At 31.6% G+C, this 19450-nt stretch overlaps 1 protein-coding gene across 9 annotated transcripts in view; it reads left to right on the forward strand.

Moving 5' to 3' along the window:
- Nucleotides 1–19080, forward strand: part of Eph (Eph receptor tyrosine kinase) — a 36884-nt gene extending 17804 nt beyond the window's left edge. Inside the window, exons 11-30 of one of the 9 annotated variants that reach the window (XM_080147721.1) lie at nucleotides 104–222; nucleotides 3233–3432; nucleotides 3797–3958; nucleotides 4475–4559; nucleotides 4759–4844; nucleotides 5111–5272; nucleotides 5746–5812; nucleotides 6417–6634; nucleotides 6862–6981; nucleotides 7261–7359; nucleotides 8216–8364; nucleotides 11233–11360; nucleotides 12576–12662; nucleotides 12990–13074; nucleotides 13425–13509; nucleotides 14129–14214; nucleotides 14821–14950; nucleotides 15384–15895; nucleotides 16160–18463; nucleotides 19031–19080. In XM_080147721.1, coding sequence (XP_080003847.1) covers nucleotides 104–222; nucleotides 3233–3432; nucleotides 3797–3958; nucleotides 4475–4559; nucleotides 4759–4844; nucleotides 5111–5272; nucleotides 5746–5812; nucleotides 6417–6634; nucleotides 6862–6981; nucleotides 7261–7359; nucleotides 8216–8364; nucleotides 11233–11360; nucleotides 12576–12662; nucleotides 12990–13074; nucleotides 13425–13509; nucleotides 14129–14214; nucleotides 14821–14950; nucleotides 15384–15434 — 2119 coding nt within the window. In that variant the 3' untranslated portion in view covers nucleotides 15435–15895; nucleotides 16160–18463; nucleotides 19031–19080. Of the gene's footprint in view, nucleotides 1–103; nucleotides 223–3232; nucleotides 3433–3796; nucleotides 3959–4474; nucleotides 4560–4758; nucleotides 4845–5110; nucleotides 5273–5745; nucleotides 5813–6416; nucleotides 6635–6861; nucleotides 6982–7260; nucleotides 7360–8215; nucleotides 8365–11232; nucleotides 11361–12575; nucleotides 12663–12989; nucleotides 13075–13424; nucleotides 13510–14128; nucleotides 14215–14820; nucleotides 14951–15383; nucleotides 15896–16159 lie in introns of all 9 variants that reach the window. The other 8 variants (XM_080147722.1, XM_080147726.1, XM_080147725.1 and 5 more) reach the window with 8 other exon arrangements.
- The last annotated feature ends 370 nt before the right edge of the window (nucleotides 19081–19450 follow it).

Here is a 19450-nt window from a genome sequence, read left to right on the forward strand (position 1 = left end):
AATTTGTTTATACTTCAATATGAGAAATGATTTATTCTTAACGATCTATTAGAACTAAGGAAATTTTATAATACACCATTATTAATAAATACTTTTCTTCCAGTTGTAACCCAGGGTATTACCGGTCCCAACAGGATTCAACAGATGAGGCGTGTACCTCGCCCCCCTCAGAGCCTAGAAATGTTTCTATCGCTGTAATTGACTCAAACAGCATTACTCTTTGTAAGTATAAAAAGTTTTTAAATATTTAGTACTGATTTGATTTTTTCCATTTTCGAGTTAAGTAACTTAAGGAATTGGACAATGGTCGATAGATTTATGTACCTACCAGTAGTCTTCAAAGCTTTTAAGACAACAACCAATAGAAAGTGTTAATAATTCTTTTAGCCAGTATAATTTACAGGCCAATGTCACATCACTCACTTGGATATGATACAATTTTGTACCTACATTTTATTATTTTCATACCTAATAAAAAAACATCTCAAAAATAAAATATAGAAAAAGAACAGTATAAAACCATCCTGGGACCTATGTAAAGCATAGAAAATGGTTGAAAAAAAATTACTTTTTAAAAGCGAAGCTTTTCTATAATTAGGGTCGGTCCGTCCGTACGTCCGTCCGTCCGTACGTCCGTCCGTCCGTCACGGATAGCTTTTTTCGTTAATTTAGACATGTTAGAATTGTCCTATCTATTTCAAATTTTGCATGGTCATTCCTTTAGTAGTTAGGTACGATTTAGAAAGCGTAGCAACTCTATAATCATTACCAAAATGTCCGTACGTCCATTTTAAACATGTTGATTTTTTTTACTTTTTTAAATAGCTTTTTTCGTTAATTTAGGCAAGTTAGAATTGTCCTATTGATTTCAAATTTTGCATGGTGATTCCTGTAATAGTTAGGTACGAGATAAAAAGCGTAGCAACTCTATAATCATTACCAAAATGTCCGTACGTCCATTTTAAACATGTTGATTTTTTTTACATTTTTAACAACAAATTTGTATGTGACCTAATTATCCGATTGGTCTGATTTTTGGTATACTGATTCCTGGGACAACAAAGTACAATATTATAAGCGAAGCAACTCTATAATCAAGTCCTAAAAATGTAAGTATGTCCATAATCATTATCATGTATCAAGCAGTTTTTCAACAAGTTTACTTACAATTTTGCTTTGACTCTTATACATTCGCATTCTGATTATTCAGTTCTGACATTATACAAGTGTTAATGTCCGTTTGTCCTCCCGTTTCAGAGCTTCGCTTTTATGGATGTTGTCATCCTTGTTAGAATACCTTCACCGAATTGATAAAAAAACTTATTGTAAAATAATGGAAATATATGTCACAATATTTCCATCTTGTAAGAGTTTTGATAATGGATATAGAATATACGTAGATATATTCACAGGGGAAAATTCTTTGTCAATTTAGCTTTCTAATATGGACCTCATTTATTGGTCCGTTCGTTCATCCAGTAGTAATGGAGGGGTTAGGGTAAAGAGGGGTAGCGTTATTTTAGCCAGCTGCGAGCATTACGTTATCAGAGTATATGAAAATCTGGAGCAACATCCAAGTAATAATATATCGCTTGTTTTAATGCATCCATGTTATTGCAATCCTCTGACACATATTGCTACTTTCTTGTTGCGAGGTTGCTCTACAATGTCTACATTTATTGGCTGGCAGTAAATATCTATAAGTTGCGTTATATTAGCTTCTTGTCTGTTCGTAGCTAAGATCTCGCTCACCGCTGAATCTATATGGTACTCCATTTACATTGAAGCTTCCCATAGGTCCGTAGAATATTAAAAACTGTTTGGGGGATGGCTACCTTCAACTCTCTCAAAAGTAATTGGCCATACAAATATACCCCTCCTTTAAACTTTTTTTCTTTCTTTTCGACTAAAATTGAAAGTCGAAGTTAGGTTACCTCCCCCCCCCCCCCCTGTACCCATTTTGGGTACTAAAGGAAAAAGCTTTAAAATCGTTTATTTTGAGATAAAGGGGAAGGATGTAAAATGGGCTAGTATAACTTGGAAATTGTAGCTTTCATTTATTGTTATTATTGGATGCAATATATCTTGCTTTATTTAATAAAACAGATTCTTCTAACATATCACAAGAAAATGTTTAGAAATAGTTTTATATCTTTCAATAGGTACAAAAGCTCGTTTCCAGTTTAATTTGTATTTTTTTTACTGTTTATATTTTCATTTTTAACCCCGGCCTATGTATCACTTCAAGGAAACATAAGTTCCATAAAGTTTGCCCGCTTATTTAGTTTACTTTAAATATTGTTTTATTCTTTTTCTATGAATTTTCTTATATCCTACCTTACATACTCCTTTATTCTGGAACTTATTCTGCAAAATATTTCCGAATCTGCATCTCATTGGGTTATAAGAAGAACAAGGATGACAATATCCATTAGTTGCAAAGAAGAACAACCAAATAAATTTTTAGGATTAGGCATAGAAACTTTAGGTTACCTATTTAATATAAATAGGAGCAAAAAATTTTAATTATAATTTTATATTAGACGGGAAAAAGGACATATGGTCACACAGACGGACATAAAAAGGACACATGGTCATACAGTCGGACATTTAGTATTATTGAGAAGCTTTGCCACTAAAAAAGAGAATACAAGGGGAAGGGTAGAGGTCTCATTTAACTGGAGCCAACTATTTCATTAAAAACAGATAAAGATTTCTTTTATGTGCATTCGCGTTTATACAATCAAGAGAATAGTACAAAATAGCAAGATAAAAAATATCTAAAAGTATTTTTGTGGTCCACTTTTTGTTGCAAGTAAAGTGCAATTGAAAGTATTTTTTGTTAGGTATTTGAATTCATAGACGCGCCACCCAAGAACTGAATTTGTTTAGCTATTACATATAAAAAAAATCGTTGTTTTGTGTTATCAATTCTTATTTGCTCTTCCTTGTTTAAATCAAAGACAGAAATTTAAGACCTTGAAAAACTTTTCTTAAAAACTTCCTTTTAGAAGTCATCTCAACTTTTATCCTAATATTATAAAACAATTTTAATTAGGTAGCATGTTATACAATTCTCATCAGTGTTAAATTAGAGAATGAAGACTGGTTAATCTTTCCATAAGAGTAACAGGTTGTTCGTATTAAGCTTTGAATCTTGCTAACAACTGGACCTATATCAGTTTCTTCCATTTTGAATTATACAAAATTACAATGTTCTATCTATTTTTAGCTTGGCAGCCACCTCGTGACGAGGGTGGACGTACAGACATCACGTACAGAGTGGCCTGCATCTTCCCCACTCATCGGGCAGCGAAGCTTGTCTACACTCCAGCCCAGGACGAAATCCACAGCACTTTTGTCAGGGTGCAGGGTGTTGAGCCCAATACGGAATACAAGTTTAGAGTCTACAGCCAAAATGGAGTTTCTAAGGTAAAAGATTTTGGCTACATCTTTCAAAATACATGACTATTTACAAACTTTTCAAATATAAAAAAAATTAAACATTACCGGAACTTATAAAAACTAAAAAGCTTCACTGTAAATAAGATACTAAAAGTATACCTATAGGGTGTAAGTTTCAAAATTAAAAGTAAAAAAAAATTGCGTGTAAATTTCTTGGGGTGATTTCTCTTGGGAGGGTGGATTTGTCCTTCCCCAACTTTCCCTAGGCTTTTCAGAAGCTTCACTGTAACGGGGAACCATATCGGTTCCGCGGTTTTCGAGATCCTTCGATAAAGACAAAAAAGCTTATTTGGTAGGTTAATGTGGATGTAATCATTCTTGTTTATTCTAGATTGCCCGAGAACCGCCGCGGTACTCCGAAATCAAAGTGACAACGGAGGGGATAGGACCCCGCAGGGTTCCCTCTCTGTATGTGAGGAATGTGAAGGCTACAAGTGTCCAGCTGGTCTGGCGGCCTCCACATGATCAGTTCATTGATATTGAGATGTATGAGGTAGGCACTAAGTTTTACCATGTTATTCAAAGCATGTTATGTTTTCTGAATTTAATGTTTAAAACGGCAAATTTAATCCTTTATCATAGATCTAGTATTTTTTAGTGGCGAAATCTTAATGTCAATAGGTAGTTCTTTTCTTTTCAAATTTCTTGTTTATACTACCATGACAATTAAGCATAACTCACTATATCTGTCCGTCTGTTTGTTTTAAGTTTGTTATGATATTTTATTAAAGTTTGTTATTCTTTTTGTGCTTTGCTACTTTTGGAACATACTTTTTATTATCAGTAAGGAAGGAAACATCAGGCTGTTTTTTACAGTAGTCCCCAAAGTTTTAATTAACGTTCTCCTTTTTATTGAATTTTAACCACTAATTGTAATCTACAAAAGGGGTAATTTCTTGTATCATCATTGTGATATACATCAATTTATCGGCCATTGTCTTAACCCTTTAGATTCCTGGTCATTGTCGACTTTTTAATTTTTTTCTCCTCTCATTTTTTGTTCCTATAGGTGCGTTATTTTGAGCGGCAAAGTGGTGGAGACTCAAATGACACTACAACCCTCACCACTCGTAATGAAGAGATTGACATCACAGGTAAATTATAGAGTTACTATGCTTATGTTTTTGGGGGGCAGATTGATTTATTGTTCGCTTTCTTGGTATGATTTCTCTGTTTGGTAATAAACCAGCTAAAATACCATTACAATATTTATTCAATATCTTAAAAGTAAGATTTAAACAGTACCGAATTTTTAATGTTTTGGAACTGTATACCTAACGATTATTTCACCAGGATTGCGAGAGAAAACCGAATATGGTTTCCAAGTACGGGCCAAGACAAGCCAACGCTGGGGAGAATTCTCACAAATTGTTTATCAGGTATCTTGATTGATTATCCTAGGTATTATAGAAAGTAGTAGCAAGGTTTTTTATCTGAAGCTAAAGAACTCAATAACTACTGAACTGAATTTTGCTTTTTGGGGAAACTTCACATAGCCTTTGGTTGGTTATAAGCTTTATTTCAGCTTCAATGTTGCGTAGTCACTAGTAGAATGGAATGAAAAATGCGGAATAGTTGAAACCAATCACAATGATTATCAATTGATAAAAAAAGAAATATATTATTTAATCTTTTAAAATTTCAGATGACCGGGCTAGTTGACCCCGAGGCGTACCCAGTAAACGAGGGGGCAGGTACCCCCTCCATAGTTGGGGCAGTCATCGCGGGAATTGTCCTTCTAATTATCGTTACCATCATGGTTACCTTGTACTTCAAGAGAGGTTCTGATGACTGGGTTAAGAAACAGGTGGGTTCTTAATTTTAATGTTTATTTTAGACGTCCAATGGGGTGGGGTGTATTGGGGTGTTCGTTTTACCCCCTAACTATTTCTTTTTTATTCATTAGATTACCCCCCCCCCCTCAATCCTTTGAAACCACTAATTTTGATTTTAAGAAAAACTTGGACGTCCTTGATCTTAATTTTAAGTATAAAATAGATAGTAACTAAAAGAGTAAATATGAATATTCTTCCAATTTTAGCCGACTTTTAACTTGCCGCTTATATAACCAAATTATTACAAGTCTTAAACGGGCTTCCTAAGATATTTACGATACAGATCAACAGGTTTGTAGACAGACAAAAGGATGTAAGGACACAAAACGATGTATACCCCTATTTATTTTTTAATTTTGAATAGTTTTAGGACAATCAATAATCATACATGTTGATAGTTACCTAAAAAAGTCTTTAAACAATTTCAAAATTACATATAATTTAGGTTGGAGGAGACACTGATACTTTGGAGTTCAGAGGTCCCTCACCACATTATTCTGTTGAAACATTAGGTCAGTTTTTTTTAATTATTACAAGAAAAAAAACATTTCTTGTAATGCGATCTTTTATTGGCCCTTTAAATGTGTAGGTACAACTTTTCTAAATTTCTTTTGTTTAATATTAAAGTACTATTTTAAATTTTTCTTTTAAATTATTATTTTGATTGTTATATATTTTTTCCCTTCTACCTTCTTACTTTTGGCTTGTAATAAGGTAGCCAATTATAATATATTCTCAAGCAAGGGTTATTAAGCTTTAGTCAGTAATGGGTTTCTAACATATGATGTTAAATTACTAATCCAGTTTAAGCTAATATCAAACACATTCATTGTTTTGCCAATGGCTGTAGAATATACGTGGATATTAAGACAAGGAAAAATTTTCGTCTATTTTGGGTGTTAACATGGAACTCGCTTACCAGTCAGTTTGTTCATCCAGTAGAAGGGAAGAAGAGTGAAGGAGATTTCGTTATTTTAGCCCGCTGTGTGTTTAACTTTACTGGAGAACATAAAAAATGGTGTAAGATCCAAGTAGTAATATATCCATTGTTTTGCTCTTATTCCTCTAGACAATACATTAGTAGACAACACAACAATAATATTGTTATTAATTCAGGAGTTGTGCATACCCACACTAACGGCACCATGCCGCTCTTCAACACCTTCGCCACCCACAAGACCTACATCGACCCGCACACCTACGAGGATCCGCATCAGGCGGTGCGACAGTTTGCCAAGGAGCTAGACCCGCGGTTTATCACCATCGAGGCGATTATTGGCGGCGGAGAGTTTGGGGATGTGTGCCGCGGCCGTCTGCAGCAGGGTGAAAGACAGGTAGCTGTTTATTTTTAAAGGGAATATTTAAAAGAGTCATCTATGAATAAAAAATCTATATAAAGCAACTTAACGACTTCTGTATAAAACAAAGAGGCAAATAAGCAAGTAAACGTCTTTTTCTATCACATAGTTTCAAAGTTAAAATTAACTCTGCTTTAAAGTAGAAAAAGCTTTATTTTTAAAAATCATTATATAGAAATGTTACCTAAAACTTAATTTTTCAGGACATGTTGGTTGCCATCAAGACCTTGAAACCAGGCTCTAGTGAAAAGGCCAGGGCAGACTTTCTGACAGAGGCCAGTATCATGGGCCAGTTTGAACATCCTAATGTTATTTTCCTACAGGTATTATCAATTAAACACTTAAATGCACGTGTAGAAATATTTTCAAGTCCATATTTGGGAGAAGGAAAAAATGTGCCGAACCCCCCCCCCTCCACCCCCCCCCCCCTTCAAACAAGTTTGGCGGGAAAAAATGTACATGGGGGGAGGGTATTTTAAAAAACTTATACCTATTTAACTTTTTCATCTTGGGGGTAAAATGTCACCATTAATTTGTATTACATAATGTAAACATTGACTAGCAAATAGTTTAGATTTATTTTTAACAATCTTTTGTATTAGGGAGTTGTAACGAAGGGTACACCAGTGATGATTATCACAGAATACATGGAAAATGGAAGCCTAGATACCTTCCTCAGGGCAAATGATGGAAAATTCCAGGTATTGATTCTTTACACTGATTCAGGGAAAGATAAATTGAAAGTAATATTCAAACCTAAACAGTAAACATGGGCAAAATGTTTTGTGTGGCAGTGTCATATGTTCAAAAAACGTGTTTTGACATTTTTGTTGGGACACCCTGTAATTCTTGATTTTTGTGATTTTAAAGAAAATTTCTATATTGTACCCATCTGGGGGATTAATTTGATATATAAAACATGTCTGTAAGTTAAAAATCAATGTAAAAATTTTAAACTTGAAAATCACGAAAAATTGCCTTTTTTTCATTGTAAAAACACCACAGTGAAAAAATGCGCGAAAATCGGACTTTAAATGGATTAAAAAGGTTAACAATTACCCAGCCCTTTGTTTATGACCAAATAAAGAGGACTGGAAGTCTTTATCAAAATTTGAGACCTCATGCAGAAAAATTTTTTTTTCGTAAATAATGAGCCAAGGGCAAAGATATTTTTATTCACAAACATTTTGTTACTATGTCTGTAAAAGAAATGTTTTCCTTTAAAGTTTTTTTTTAAACCTTGTCTATTTACCTATGCTATGGCAGAAATGTGAGATATGGTTCTGTAATTTTTTATGTCCAAGTTTCTCCCATCTGGCTAATATAACGATACTTTTCACCTGATCATGAAACAATGTATTGACCAATAACTGAGGACCATATTAGTATTCTAAATTGACTACAAAAAGTCCTCTGTCACAATATCCACGTATTCTATATCCATTGTAATATAACTTCTGGCCCTTTAAAAAGTCATACTGTTTGCCGCCGTTTTTCTCATTTGTCAAATGAATTTAGCCAAACGGATAGGATTTCTTATTGGTTTAAATTTTGCAGGTGATGCAGCTGGTTGGTATGATGCGGGGTATAGCGTACGGGATGCAGTACCTGGCAGAGATGAACTATGTGCACAGAGATTTGGCCGCTAGGAATGTCCTTGTCAACTCACAACTAGTCTGCAAAATTGCTGATTTCGGCCTCAGCAGGTAGAACTTTTTGTTTGTGGAATTTTTCAATCAAACCTTTTCTACAATTGTGGTTGGTCGGTGCCTTCCTACTAAGTGTCTAATTCTATCGAGCACTGAAAACCATTTCCCCCACTTTTTAAAAAAATTATTTTAAATTACTTTTAAACAAGGATGACAACATCCATAAGTAGCGAAGCCCAAAAATTCATGGATGGGAATACGGTTGTTTTCTTAAAACGACAGGAAATTCAATTTTTATATCCTTAACTTAAAAAATTTGGAAAATCGGACTATATACATAAGAGAAATGGAAAAATAAGGAAAAAATTAAAAATAGCCAAAAAAAACTGCAAAAAGGCAGTTTGACTGTCATGGTTGTTTTCTTTAAACGACAGGAAATTTAATTTTGATATCTATAACTGAAAAAATTTTGGAAATCGGACCATAAACACCAAAGACATGGAGAAAAATGTGAAAAATACAAAAATACCCTAAAACCTGTTTAAAGGTAGTCTGACTGTCATATTTCACGGTTGGACCCTCAGATGTCAAAACTTTATTTTAGTGTTTGGCCAAAATGACTTAGCAATTGTATCTGTAAGTACGTCTAATAACACCCTTTGCTATTTTTAAAATCCTAGAAAAATTTTTTTGCAAGAAAATTGCATAAATTCACAACCTTTTTTAGAACCACTACATAACTCGAGTTTTAAAACTTTTTATATAAAATCCTTTTTACAAAAAATATCAATAATTACTTAAAATTAAACCTGAAAGAAAAAAAATCTCATTACACGTGTTAATTTGCATGTTTTAGGTCTTTTTTTGAGGAAAGTATAACTTCCACATTTTTGACAATAATATATTTTTTTAACATTTCAAAGTAAAATATAATAAAACCTAAACGATTTTTCTTGAATTATCAGTTGAAAATTTCATCAAACATGCAATTTAAGTGATGAAAATTTAATAAAATAATTTTTTGAATGTTTAGAATTACCAATTTTCTACATTTAAAACAAAATGTTAACAAAATTTAAAAACATTCTAATATATAACTTTAAAAATCAATAACATTTTATGAAATGATGTTTTAAAAAATAAATCATTAAAAGGTATTAAAATGCATTTTAAGTTGCTGAAAATGAAACATTTAATAAACTAATTGAATCTTTTTGTGACCATGTTTAAACTTTTTAATTTTTACACTAAGGTGTTTTTTAATGAAAATCTTTGTTGAATTCTCTTTTGCGACAAAAAAAGAAAGGGAATTTTTTACTATTTCTAGGTTATCTTATGTAATTTAAACTATATAATATGAAATAATTTTTAATTGTCTTTCTTTTGAGCCACAAAACACTGTAAAATGTAACATATATGCAAAAATAACAATTTTTTTAATGAATATTATAATATCCTTATATGACATTGCGTCAGATCTTATTCTTTAGATCATATGTTCATGAAAAGTAGTCATAAACTTGGAGGGTTGCGCTATTTATTAGAATATTAAATAAACTTGAATGGTAAAAATATTAGCATAGCCTTTGTCAATTCAAATGCTTTAGGTATATTATTCGGAAAGTTAGTTAAAAAAGAGAGAATTTGCTGTGTATACTGTTGAAAGACTTTCAAAAATGTAAATTACAAAGCAATCCTAAAAGATCGGGTCGTAGGCGAGTCTTAGTCGGGGGTTTTTTGATAGCAAATATTGCGTTATTGGTATACAATGTAAAAAAAAAAACATTTTAAAGAAATTCTTTAAATAAAACCCAACGTGTATTGGCAGTACAAACATCTTAATGCTAGCAGACATATGTTTATCAACATTTGCAGAAAACTATTTCCACAAGAAAAATTATTCAGGTTTCTACTTCACAATTTTAAATAATTCTTTCTGATAAAATGTTTGACAAATATCGTATAATCATTTACCAAAAAAAATATTTTGATAATTTAGATTTCAGAGAAGATTAATCCTTTCAAAAAACTAAGACGACATTTTGCATCTTCTGTCATGACATTTTAGAAAAAATATAAAAAAAACAAAATTTAGTATGAAAACTATTTTCATCGATTTTTTTGAAGGTATTATCGTATTCTGTGGCTTTGTTGTTATCATTTACATATATCGAAAGTGCCAAACATTGTACCCTAACTTATTCATTTAATAAAAAACCAACCGTGAGTTGTTTTCTTTAAATGACAGAAAATTTAATTTTGATATCTATAACTGAAAAAAATTTGGAAATAGGACCATAAACACCAAAGATATAGAGAAAAATGTGAAAAATACAAAAATAGCCTAAAACCTGTTTAAAGGTAGTCTGACCGTCATAGTTGTTTTCTTTAAACGACAGGAAATTTAATTTTGATTTCTATAAATGAAAAAATTTTGGAAATCGGACCATAAACACCAAAGATATGCAGAAAAATGTGAAAATACCAAAAATAGCCTAAAACCTGATAAAAAGTGGTCCGACCGCCATTGATGTTTTATAGTTAATTGTGCTCCTTACTAATAGGAATGTTGTCAAAAAATTTCAGCATTCTATCTTTTATAGGAGCTGAGTAAATCCCATTTTCCCTATAGCGTTACGGACTTACTAACGGACTGACTGACGGACAGACAAAGTGAATTATAGAGTAGCTTCGCTACTAAAAAGGGGGATAGTGGTATGTTTTCAGGCAGTTTGAATCGTCTCATCGATTCAAAACTTTGCTCAATGATCCATATAATTTGAACAAGTTAATTTAAAGGCCTAATAACTTCGTAATCGTTATAAGAACGAACTTACGTACTGTTTCTTTAATGAGAAAACATTTTATAGTTGCATGTATCTAAAAATTGTAAATAATCATACCAAAAATAAATTCTCGTTTCAGGGAAATTTCTGAATCCGCAATTGACGGAGCATACACAACCCGCGGGGGTAAGATTCCTGTCAGATGGACAGCCCCGGAGGCAATTGCTTTTAGAAAATTTACCTCCTCATCAGATGCTTGGTCATTTGGTAAGTTTTTATTCATACCTGCGACCGTGGTTCAATACGTAGCGCATCCGCTCGTCAGGGAGGTAATAGGTTCGAATCTCGCCTCGATACCGTTTGACGTGTCATAACTTACGACTTTGAAAATGGTTCCTTTTGATTGATTGATTGATTAGCCATAGTTTCTTAGGGTTTGGACCTAAGTAGTCATGGAGTAGGCTGAGACACTTTTGTATAGCCACTAGGGCTATCAAGCTCCACGTTCAAGCACATTATGACTTGACCTGCTATATCATGAGAGCTACTCATTATTACCTCACCCTCGCCGAGTATGGCAGGTGTCCCAAATTAAGTCACCGTAATGAATGACGCTCTCCGCAGAGGAGCTTGGGATAAGGGTAGTACTGATATTATGTACTTGACTATTAAGTATCCAAACTTACTCAATAATCCCCTTCTTACACAACCAGGGGAAGTTGCGTGAATGTATTCAACTGAGAAATTTGAGTTGCCACATGGGGACTAGAACTCGAACTCTCATCACCGTAACTCAGTGCGTTACCACTGAGCTACGACGCCCCTTGTTTCCTTCGGGGTTAACAAAACTAGTTTTGTTAACCCCGAAGGAAAATGGTTCCTACTGCTGGTATGTCAGGTGCTCAAGACAAATATTTAAAATAAGGGGAAACTTATTACCATGCATGCACACTTAGGACTTTTCAGTTAAAGCTCATCTACTCAAAGGGTTGGATGCATGTTACTTAAACTAGGATCGCATCCATTACACGCGGATGATGATCTGGATTCTCTAGATGAGAAGTTTATATTCATAGGTGGCTGACTGACAGAGAAAAGATAAATAACTGCCAAGGGGTTGTTCGAAATTTCGACACCCCCTTAAACCAAAATCGAGGGGAATTTGAGTTTTAGGGATGTTCATTATTATAAGGGGGTGGATACCTTTTCTACCTTTTCTCTGCCTTTTTCATAATCAACAATAACATACTCAAGAATTAATTAAGCATAATCTACTAATTGAAATGCAACCACCACCCTTGACATCACCCTTCGCTGTTCTAGGGGATATAAACAATTTTTAAGGGTGGTGTAAACCTAAGAGTGTTTTCACTCCCCTTATTTTACACCACTTTTCTGATAGAGATGTTATAATAATCTACCTATGTACAAATATTGAGTATCTATCTAGGTATGTATTGAAGTAACTATCTATCTATCTAGGTATTGTAATGTGGGAGGTGATGTCGTACGGAGAACGCCCGTACTGGGATTGGACAAATCAAGAAGTTATCAAACAAATAGAGAAAGGTAAGAAAATGATTTTATTTCACAATTTTATTTTTGAGAAATCTGTAATAATATCTTTTTTTTCTACATCCTACTAATATTTTACCCTTTCTAAATTTGAGTTATCTTTTAAATCGATTAAATTAGTTTAGGTGATAATTGTAATTATGACTCATGGCTAGGATTATAATGAGAAAGCTTAAGTTATGAATTGGAATCTGATGTAAAATAACAAGAGCGTAAATGGGACCTCATATCATAACTTTTCTTGCTTTCCTGTGTTTGTTTCTCATTCCTGCACAGTGATAAATAAAAAAAAAACACAAAACTAAATACTTTCATGTTTAGGTTTTCGGTTACCCGCCCCCATGGACTGTCCAGAAGCCCTTCATCAGCTGATGCTGGACTGCTGGCAGAAAGAGCGGTCTCATAGGTATAGATATATCATGGACAGATAGATTTTTGAATGGTAAGATAGATTTGTAGACATCCAGAAGACAGCCAAATGGATCGACAAGTAGATGGATAGAAAGACAGACAGATAAATAGATAGACAGACAGATGGATAGTCTGATAGACAAACAGATAGATATACATTATATAAGCAGCCAGGTAGATTAAGATAGATAGTCAGGCGAATAGAAAAAAAGAACAGATAGACAGATGGTTTGTTATATAAAAGCAGTCAGAAAAAAAGAAAGGCATAGATAGATACAATGATAAATAGATACAAAGATGAATAAGAAATATGTAAATATTAAAAATATATTTTTTTATTTTCAGGCCAACCTTTAGTAACATAGTGAAGACCCTGGATAAATTAATCTGTTGTCCAGAAACTTTAAGAAAAATTGCAACAAATAACCAGGTAAGTTACCTATCAATCAATCAATTAAATTTTGATATTTAAATGTGTAATAGTTAATTATCGCATCGTATTATAGACTGCTTTCCGCGGATATTAAAATTAAAAATTATGATATTAAAACTGGTATTCGATTTACGATTTTTATTTAAATATTCGTGGAAAATTGGTTGTAATACGATGTTATACATGATTTTTTAGTATGGCTTAAAACCGGGTTTAATTCAGCGGATATTGATCGGTTTCGAAGCCATACTGGAATAATAACTTATTACTCTCTTATTCCTTGGTTTATGAGCATCTTGGAAAGCTAAAAAAAAACATATTCTTTAGGTCCGTCAGTCAGTCCGTATGATATCAGGGAAATTTAGTATCCTCGTTTGCTATTTAAGATAGACTGTTGATTTTTATTATGAAGATGCTATATATTAATGAACATCCAGTATGTATTTTACCTTGTCCGTTGGTCGATCAGTCATGCTACAAAAATATAAATATAATAACACAAGACATTAAGAAATTTAAATAAAACCTTTGTCCGTCCACCCAATGCTTCGCTACTTCTGAATGATGACATCCTTGTAATATAAATATATGGATGGTAACACGTTTTGCTTTTCAGGTGTGCAATCCTTTTGCTCCAGACGCACCTGACCTGACACAGTTCCAGTCTGTAGATGAATGGTTAGCTACCATCAAAATGTCAAGGTAAATACATTCATAAACACTCACGTCCAAGCTTTCTTTTAGTTCAAGGTTGGTGAAACATACCTCTAAAAACTTTTAGATTAGAATTGTTATGGAGGGGGCGGGGTGGTTAAATCTAATATATGCTCAAAAATTTTGAATGGCACTCCCAAATTTTTTTTTGGGGGGGGGGTTCAACACTCTTACACCCTTCTAGGATGTCCTTGCTGATAAAGATAGTTTGGGAAATAAATTTTAAGAGATTGGTAAAAAGCTGTCATTAAAATGTCAAGGTAAATAGATAGATAGATATAGATAGACTGATAAACAAGGATGTCCAAGCTTTTTTTTTCTAGCGATTGGGGTGAGAAAATTCCCTCTAAGAATTTTTATTTATGCTTGCTATAATTTTTCTGAAATGGTAACTTTAACAAACACACAATTAAAACAATTTTAGGTGTATCTAAAAAACTGTCTTAAAAATCAATATTTCTTGCGAATATATATAATCATTGCTAACCAATAAATATTTATTCTACAAAAAATATTTCAATGTTCACTAATCCAAATACCTCAACACGTTAAAAAAAAAGTTTGACAAAAAGTAAGTTTTATCGTTGTGTTCAGGTATAGCGATAATTTCGCCGCCGCAGGGATTGTGAGCATAGAACAGGTTGCCCGGCTGGGGCTCACTCAGCTAGTTGACCTCGGAGTAACACTAGTCGGTCATCAGAAGAAAATTATTAATTCTATACAGGTAATAACCTGAGGGAGAGATAGGCCAATAGACTATAAATGGTATCTACTTACAAATTAAAACTCATTTTACTAATTTGAAATTGTTTGTTGGTATGGTAAAAATATGATTCACTAACTAATCTTCTTCTCCAACAATTTTAATGTACTACCTATGTAATTTGTTTCTCAGTATGGCTTCGAATTTGGTTAATGTACGCTGGATCATAACTGGTTATGATCAATACTGAAAAAAATGTATCGCCTCGGGGCCAAAAAAAAATTATTATTTAATATAATGTTGCGATAGATAAATATTACCCTTATAACTAAAGATATTAAAAACTCTACCTACTGTTACTAAATCAAATACATTTTGGCTCTTAAAAAGATGCAGCTAACTTGATAATAAATGGTCATGATAAAAATAAACTAATGTTTTTTTTTAATTTCAGGCAATCCGAACCCAACTTTCTGTAAATGTGAGCGAAGGATTTCTTGTGTAAATAAATGAACAATCAATAAAAATATAAATATATTCATTCTGTGACTCTTTAAACAAAAGACACTTGTTAAGTGCAAAAAATATGCGGTTTTAAAGCAAAATATCCGCAAACGTGATCCTACAAAAACACATCAAATTACAAATTGTTTGTATTATTTTACAAAGAATAATCAAAGAAACTCTTTTATAAAGTTGTTTTATCATCTTATTAAATAATTAGAACCGTGATATTTTACATAAATGTTATCATTAGATTTAAACATATACAGAAGTGAAGTTTTAGGTTAAAAAAATGCCTAAAAATACCAAACTTTCTTACTCTGTATATTTTCAAGTCTGTCCTTATATATAATGCTCATTTTTTCTAGTAAAGTTCAAAATTAATGGAAGTTAGTGAAATTTGTCAATATTTAATTTTGTTTCTGAATTGATTACAGCCAAAGAAATGCTTATTTAATAAAGGTTACTGCCATAAGGAGTTAGGCAAATCTCAGTTTTTTTTTGTAGGGAGCTTAAGTGTCAAAGAAAATTCTATGCATATTTTGAAAAGACGTTTTCTCCACACTAGATAAATTACATTTTTTAAATGACTTAATTCAAAATCAATGAACATTGTTTCTTTTTATTAAAGAACGACGTCTTTTTGAAATTTGTAGAGGATTTTTTTTTACATGTTAAGGCTTTCTTCTGTTTTTTATAATAAAAAAGTCTTTTTGTCAATTATAGCATAATTTTGGTTACCTTACTTATTTGTATGCATTTACAATTACATTGAACCTGTACATAACCTACTCTAAATTATGTACATTGTACAAAATAAAAATTTTACTTTTTAGTTATTTTTTAAGTCTATACCTAGGTATTGATATTTTGAAGCAAAGCAATTTTTAAAAATTTTATTTCTTTAAATTCGATCTCAAATTGTGTCATATTTTTTTATTATCCTTTTTTTGATATTTTTACATTTTATTTTTTTTACATTTACAGTACCTAACTTGTTTGTGAAATAGGTTTATTTATTTATTTCAGGGCTCGGCAAAGGTTCAGACTTCCAGCTCATTTAAAATTGTAAAGGTTAATTTCACTGAGGCTTACAGATAGGTGATGCACCGCTGCCGAGCCCTAATTCATTTTGTCTCTGACTGAATTATATTTGAAGCAAGTTTTGTGAATTTTATGCATTTCTAGTGGCTTCCCAACTTAGTAGTTTTTCGTCTATGCAATTTTAGAGTTGATGCAGAGGTTATTTGTTTATAATTGTCTGTGTGAATTTGTACACTTTTCTAATATGGCTTTGAAACCGATTAATATCCATTGGATTAGATTCGATTCTCGGCCATACTAAAAAGTTATGTCTAGCATCGTATTACATTTTTCCACGAATAATAAAATTAATTCCAGTTTTGTTAGCCCGGGCCACGGCCACTCGGGGCTACAAAATCTGGTTTTATTCATTTTAATATCAGAGGATAGCTGTCTATAATACGATGCGATGATTAACTTTTCTTGGGATATTTATTAAGGTGACTTTATAAAAAAAAATACGTATTGTTTGAAAATTTTAAATAATGACCTCTTATCATGCTCTTAACATATTGATTGTTATTTTTCATAAAAAAAAAATAGTTTGCAGCTAATGACATTTTTTTAAATTGATATTGCTTGATTTTTCTATATATACAAAACTTATGTATCTTTTATGCAATTAACAATAGCCAGTTTTATTTATTTAAAATAGTGCAATTTATATTAAACACAAATTTATTTTAAATTAGGTTTCATTACAATAGAATTATTGTAATAGGAATAATTATAGAATGCCAATTTTTATGACCTTTTTTCACTCAAAAGTATTTTTCAAAAATCTCTTTGAAATTTTGAATCTTTGAATAAATATTATTTTTACAAAAAGAATCTTAGTTGCTAAAGTCGAAAGATGATGAAAAGTTCTTTAAATATAATTAAGGGACTTAACGGCCAAACGGTTTATCTCACAGGAATATTAGAAACATTAAGGCTAAATAATTAATAGCTAAGTCTCTAAAAGTTGTGTATTACAGTACTTTTTACTACTTTTCCTGATTTTTATGAGGTTTAACCAGCCGTTTTCCCTTGTTTTATCTTTCCATTTTTTGACTAGTTCCCAAAAATCTTTTAAAACTAAAAATTTCTGATTTAATCTCGTTGCCAAAATTACATCACTTAAATTTACTTTGTTTTTAAACTTAGTTAAATTTTACTTAGAATATTATTTTTTGTAGTGTAACTACTCTATGGCAAGACTTTACGTCCTTTTTTCTATTTTTACTGCATAACACTTTACTGCGCTACTTTTGGACATAGATATACATTGATATATTGTTAAATTAAGTTTAAAGACAAAATAAAAGTTTTTAATTCATATTGTATTATAAATATTATTTATAACTGACTTGACTATTCATCTATATACATACATATATAGATAAAGCTATCTGTCTATATACAAATATGTATGCATGAACCTATGCTTAAATATCAAATCTGGCTAAGACCATGGGGTGGGTAATGGTATAGCACTGAAGAAAAATTATTTTTCCCCAAATCATTTAATATAGGTTTCTGTTAATAAGATAAAAATTCTACTAGAAAATCACTTTTTACAGCAGTAAACTTTTCATAGTGTGGATTCTAAACCTGTTCTCAGCCATACGGAAAAATCATGTATAGCAACGTATTATAAACAATTTTCAACAAATATTGAAATAATTAACAAAACTGTCTTTAATCTTATATATTTTTAGTTTAATATCCGCGGGAAGCTGTCTATAAAACGGTGTGCTAAATAACTAATCTATTCTAATGAGGCGGAAAAATAAATTTTCTTTTGGTGCGACAAATCATTTTTCTAAATTAAATAATGGCATCTACGTTGAAATTATATTGTTATGATATAATAGTACTAAAAGTTGCGCTATGTTAAGTAATTTTTGTCCATTTATAAAGATTTATATTAAAAATGTTATAAAAAATGCGCCATCGGTTTTTTAAGTTGCCAAAAAAATCTATTTGTCGTCATTATATTTTATTTTTAGATAAATTTAAGTTGCTTGTTAGATGTTAAATAATTTGCTTTTTTCAATGCGTTCTTGTAGTATAGCCAATAAAATGATCTAAAAATTCATAAATGTTTAATTTTATTGGCTATATAATATAGAGAAAAAATACTAAATGTTTGACATTAAAATGTTTTAAAAGAAAAATAATAAATTAGAGATTGATTTTTCCAGTATGGCTTGCAAACTGATTAATATCCGATGGATTAGAACCGGTTCTCAGCCAAACTGAATAACCCACGTATAGCATCGATTTTCCACGAATATTAAAATAAAACCCATAAAACGGAAAGCTGTCTAATGCGATGCGATAATAATTTAGGATTTTCAAACTAGCAGAAATAGCATTTTATTGTGAATCATTAAAAACATATCTTAAAACCAATTTTCTTCTATTTTTGCTATTGTTATGTAGTGGATATTTTTCTAGTGCTGTGCATTTGTAGCGTTCTTGTTATTAGATTCAAAATTGACGACAAATAGATTTTATTAATTTTTCTAGATTAATAAAGAAATTATTATTACTATTGAAATATACATTGAGTTGAGAAATATGGAATTTTTGTATCATAAGCGAAGCTTTTCTATACTTTGATCCGTTTGTCTGTTAGTAACACCGTGGTTTGCTATTCAAGCTAGTCAACTGAAAATTTTTTTTAGGATCACTGTACCTATGTATATAAAAACAAGGATGACAACATCCATAAGTAGCGAAGCTCAAAAATTATGAATATATATCGGGGAAAAAAATACTATAAAGCAGTGTCATACAATAAATATTAATCTTGGTAAAGGGAAATCATCAAATCTTTAAAATCATGCAACCTTATAATCATGAAAACTTAAAAATCTAGGAATCGATCTAGCACCGCAATTAATAGACAAATCATAATGAAACTTGATGGAAATATGTAGAACATGA

This window comes from Acartia tonsa, chromosome 14 (genome assembly GCF_053477335.1).
Source record: "Acartia tonsa isolate MP-2025a chromosome 14, ASM5347733v1, whole genome shotgun sequence".
Lineage (NCBI taxonomy): Eukaryota > Metazoa > Arthropoda > Copepoda > Calanoida > Acartiidae > Acartia > Acartia tonsa.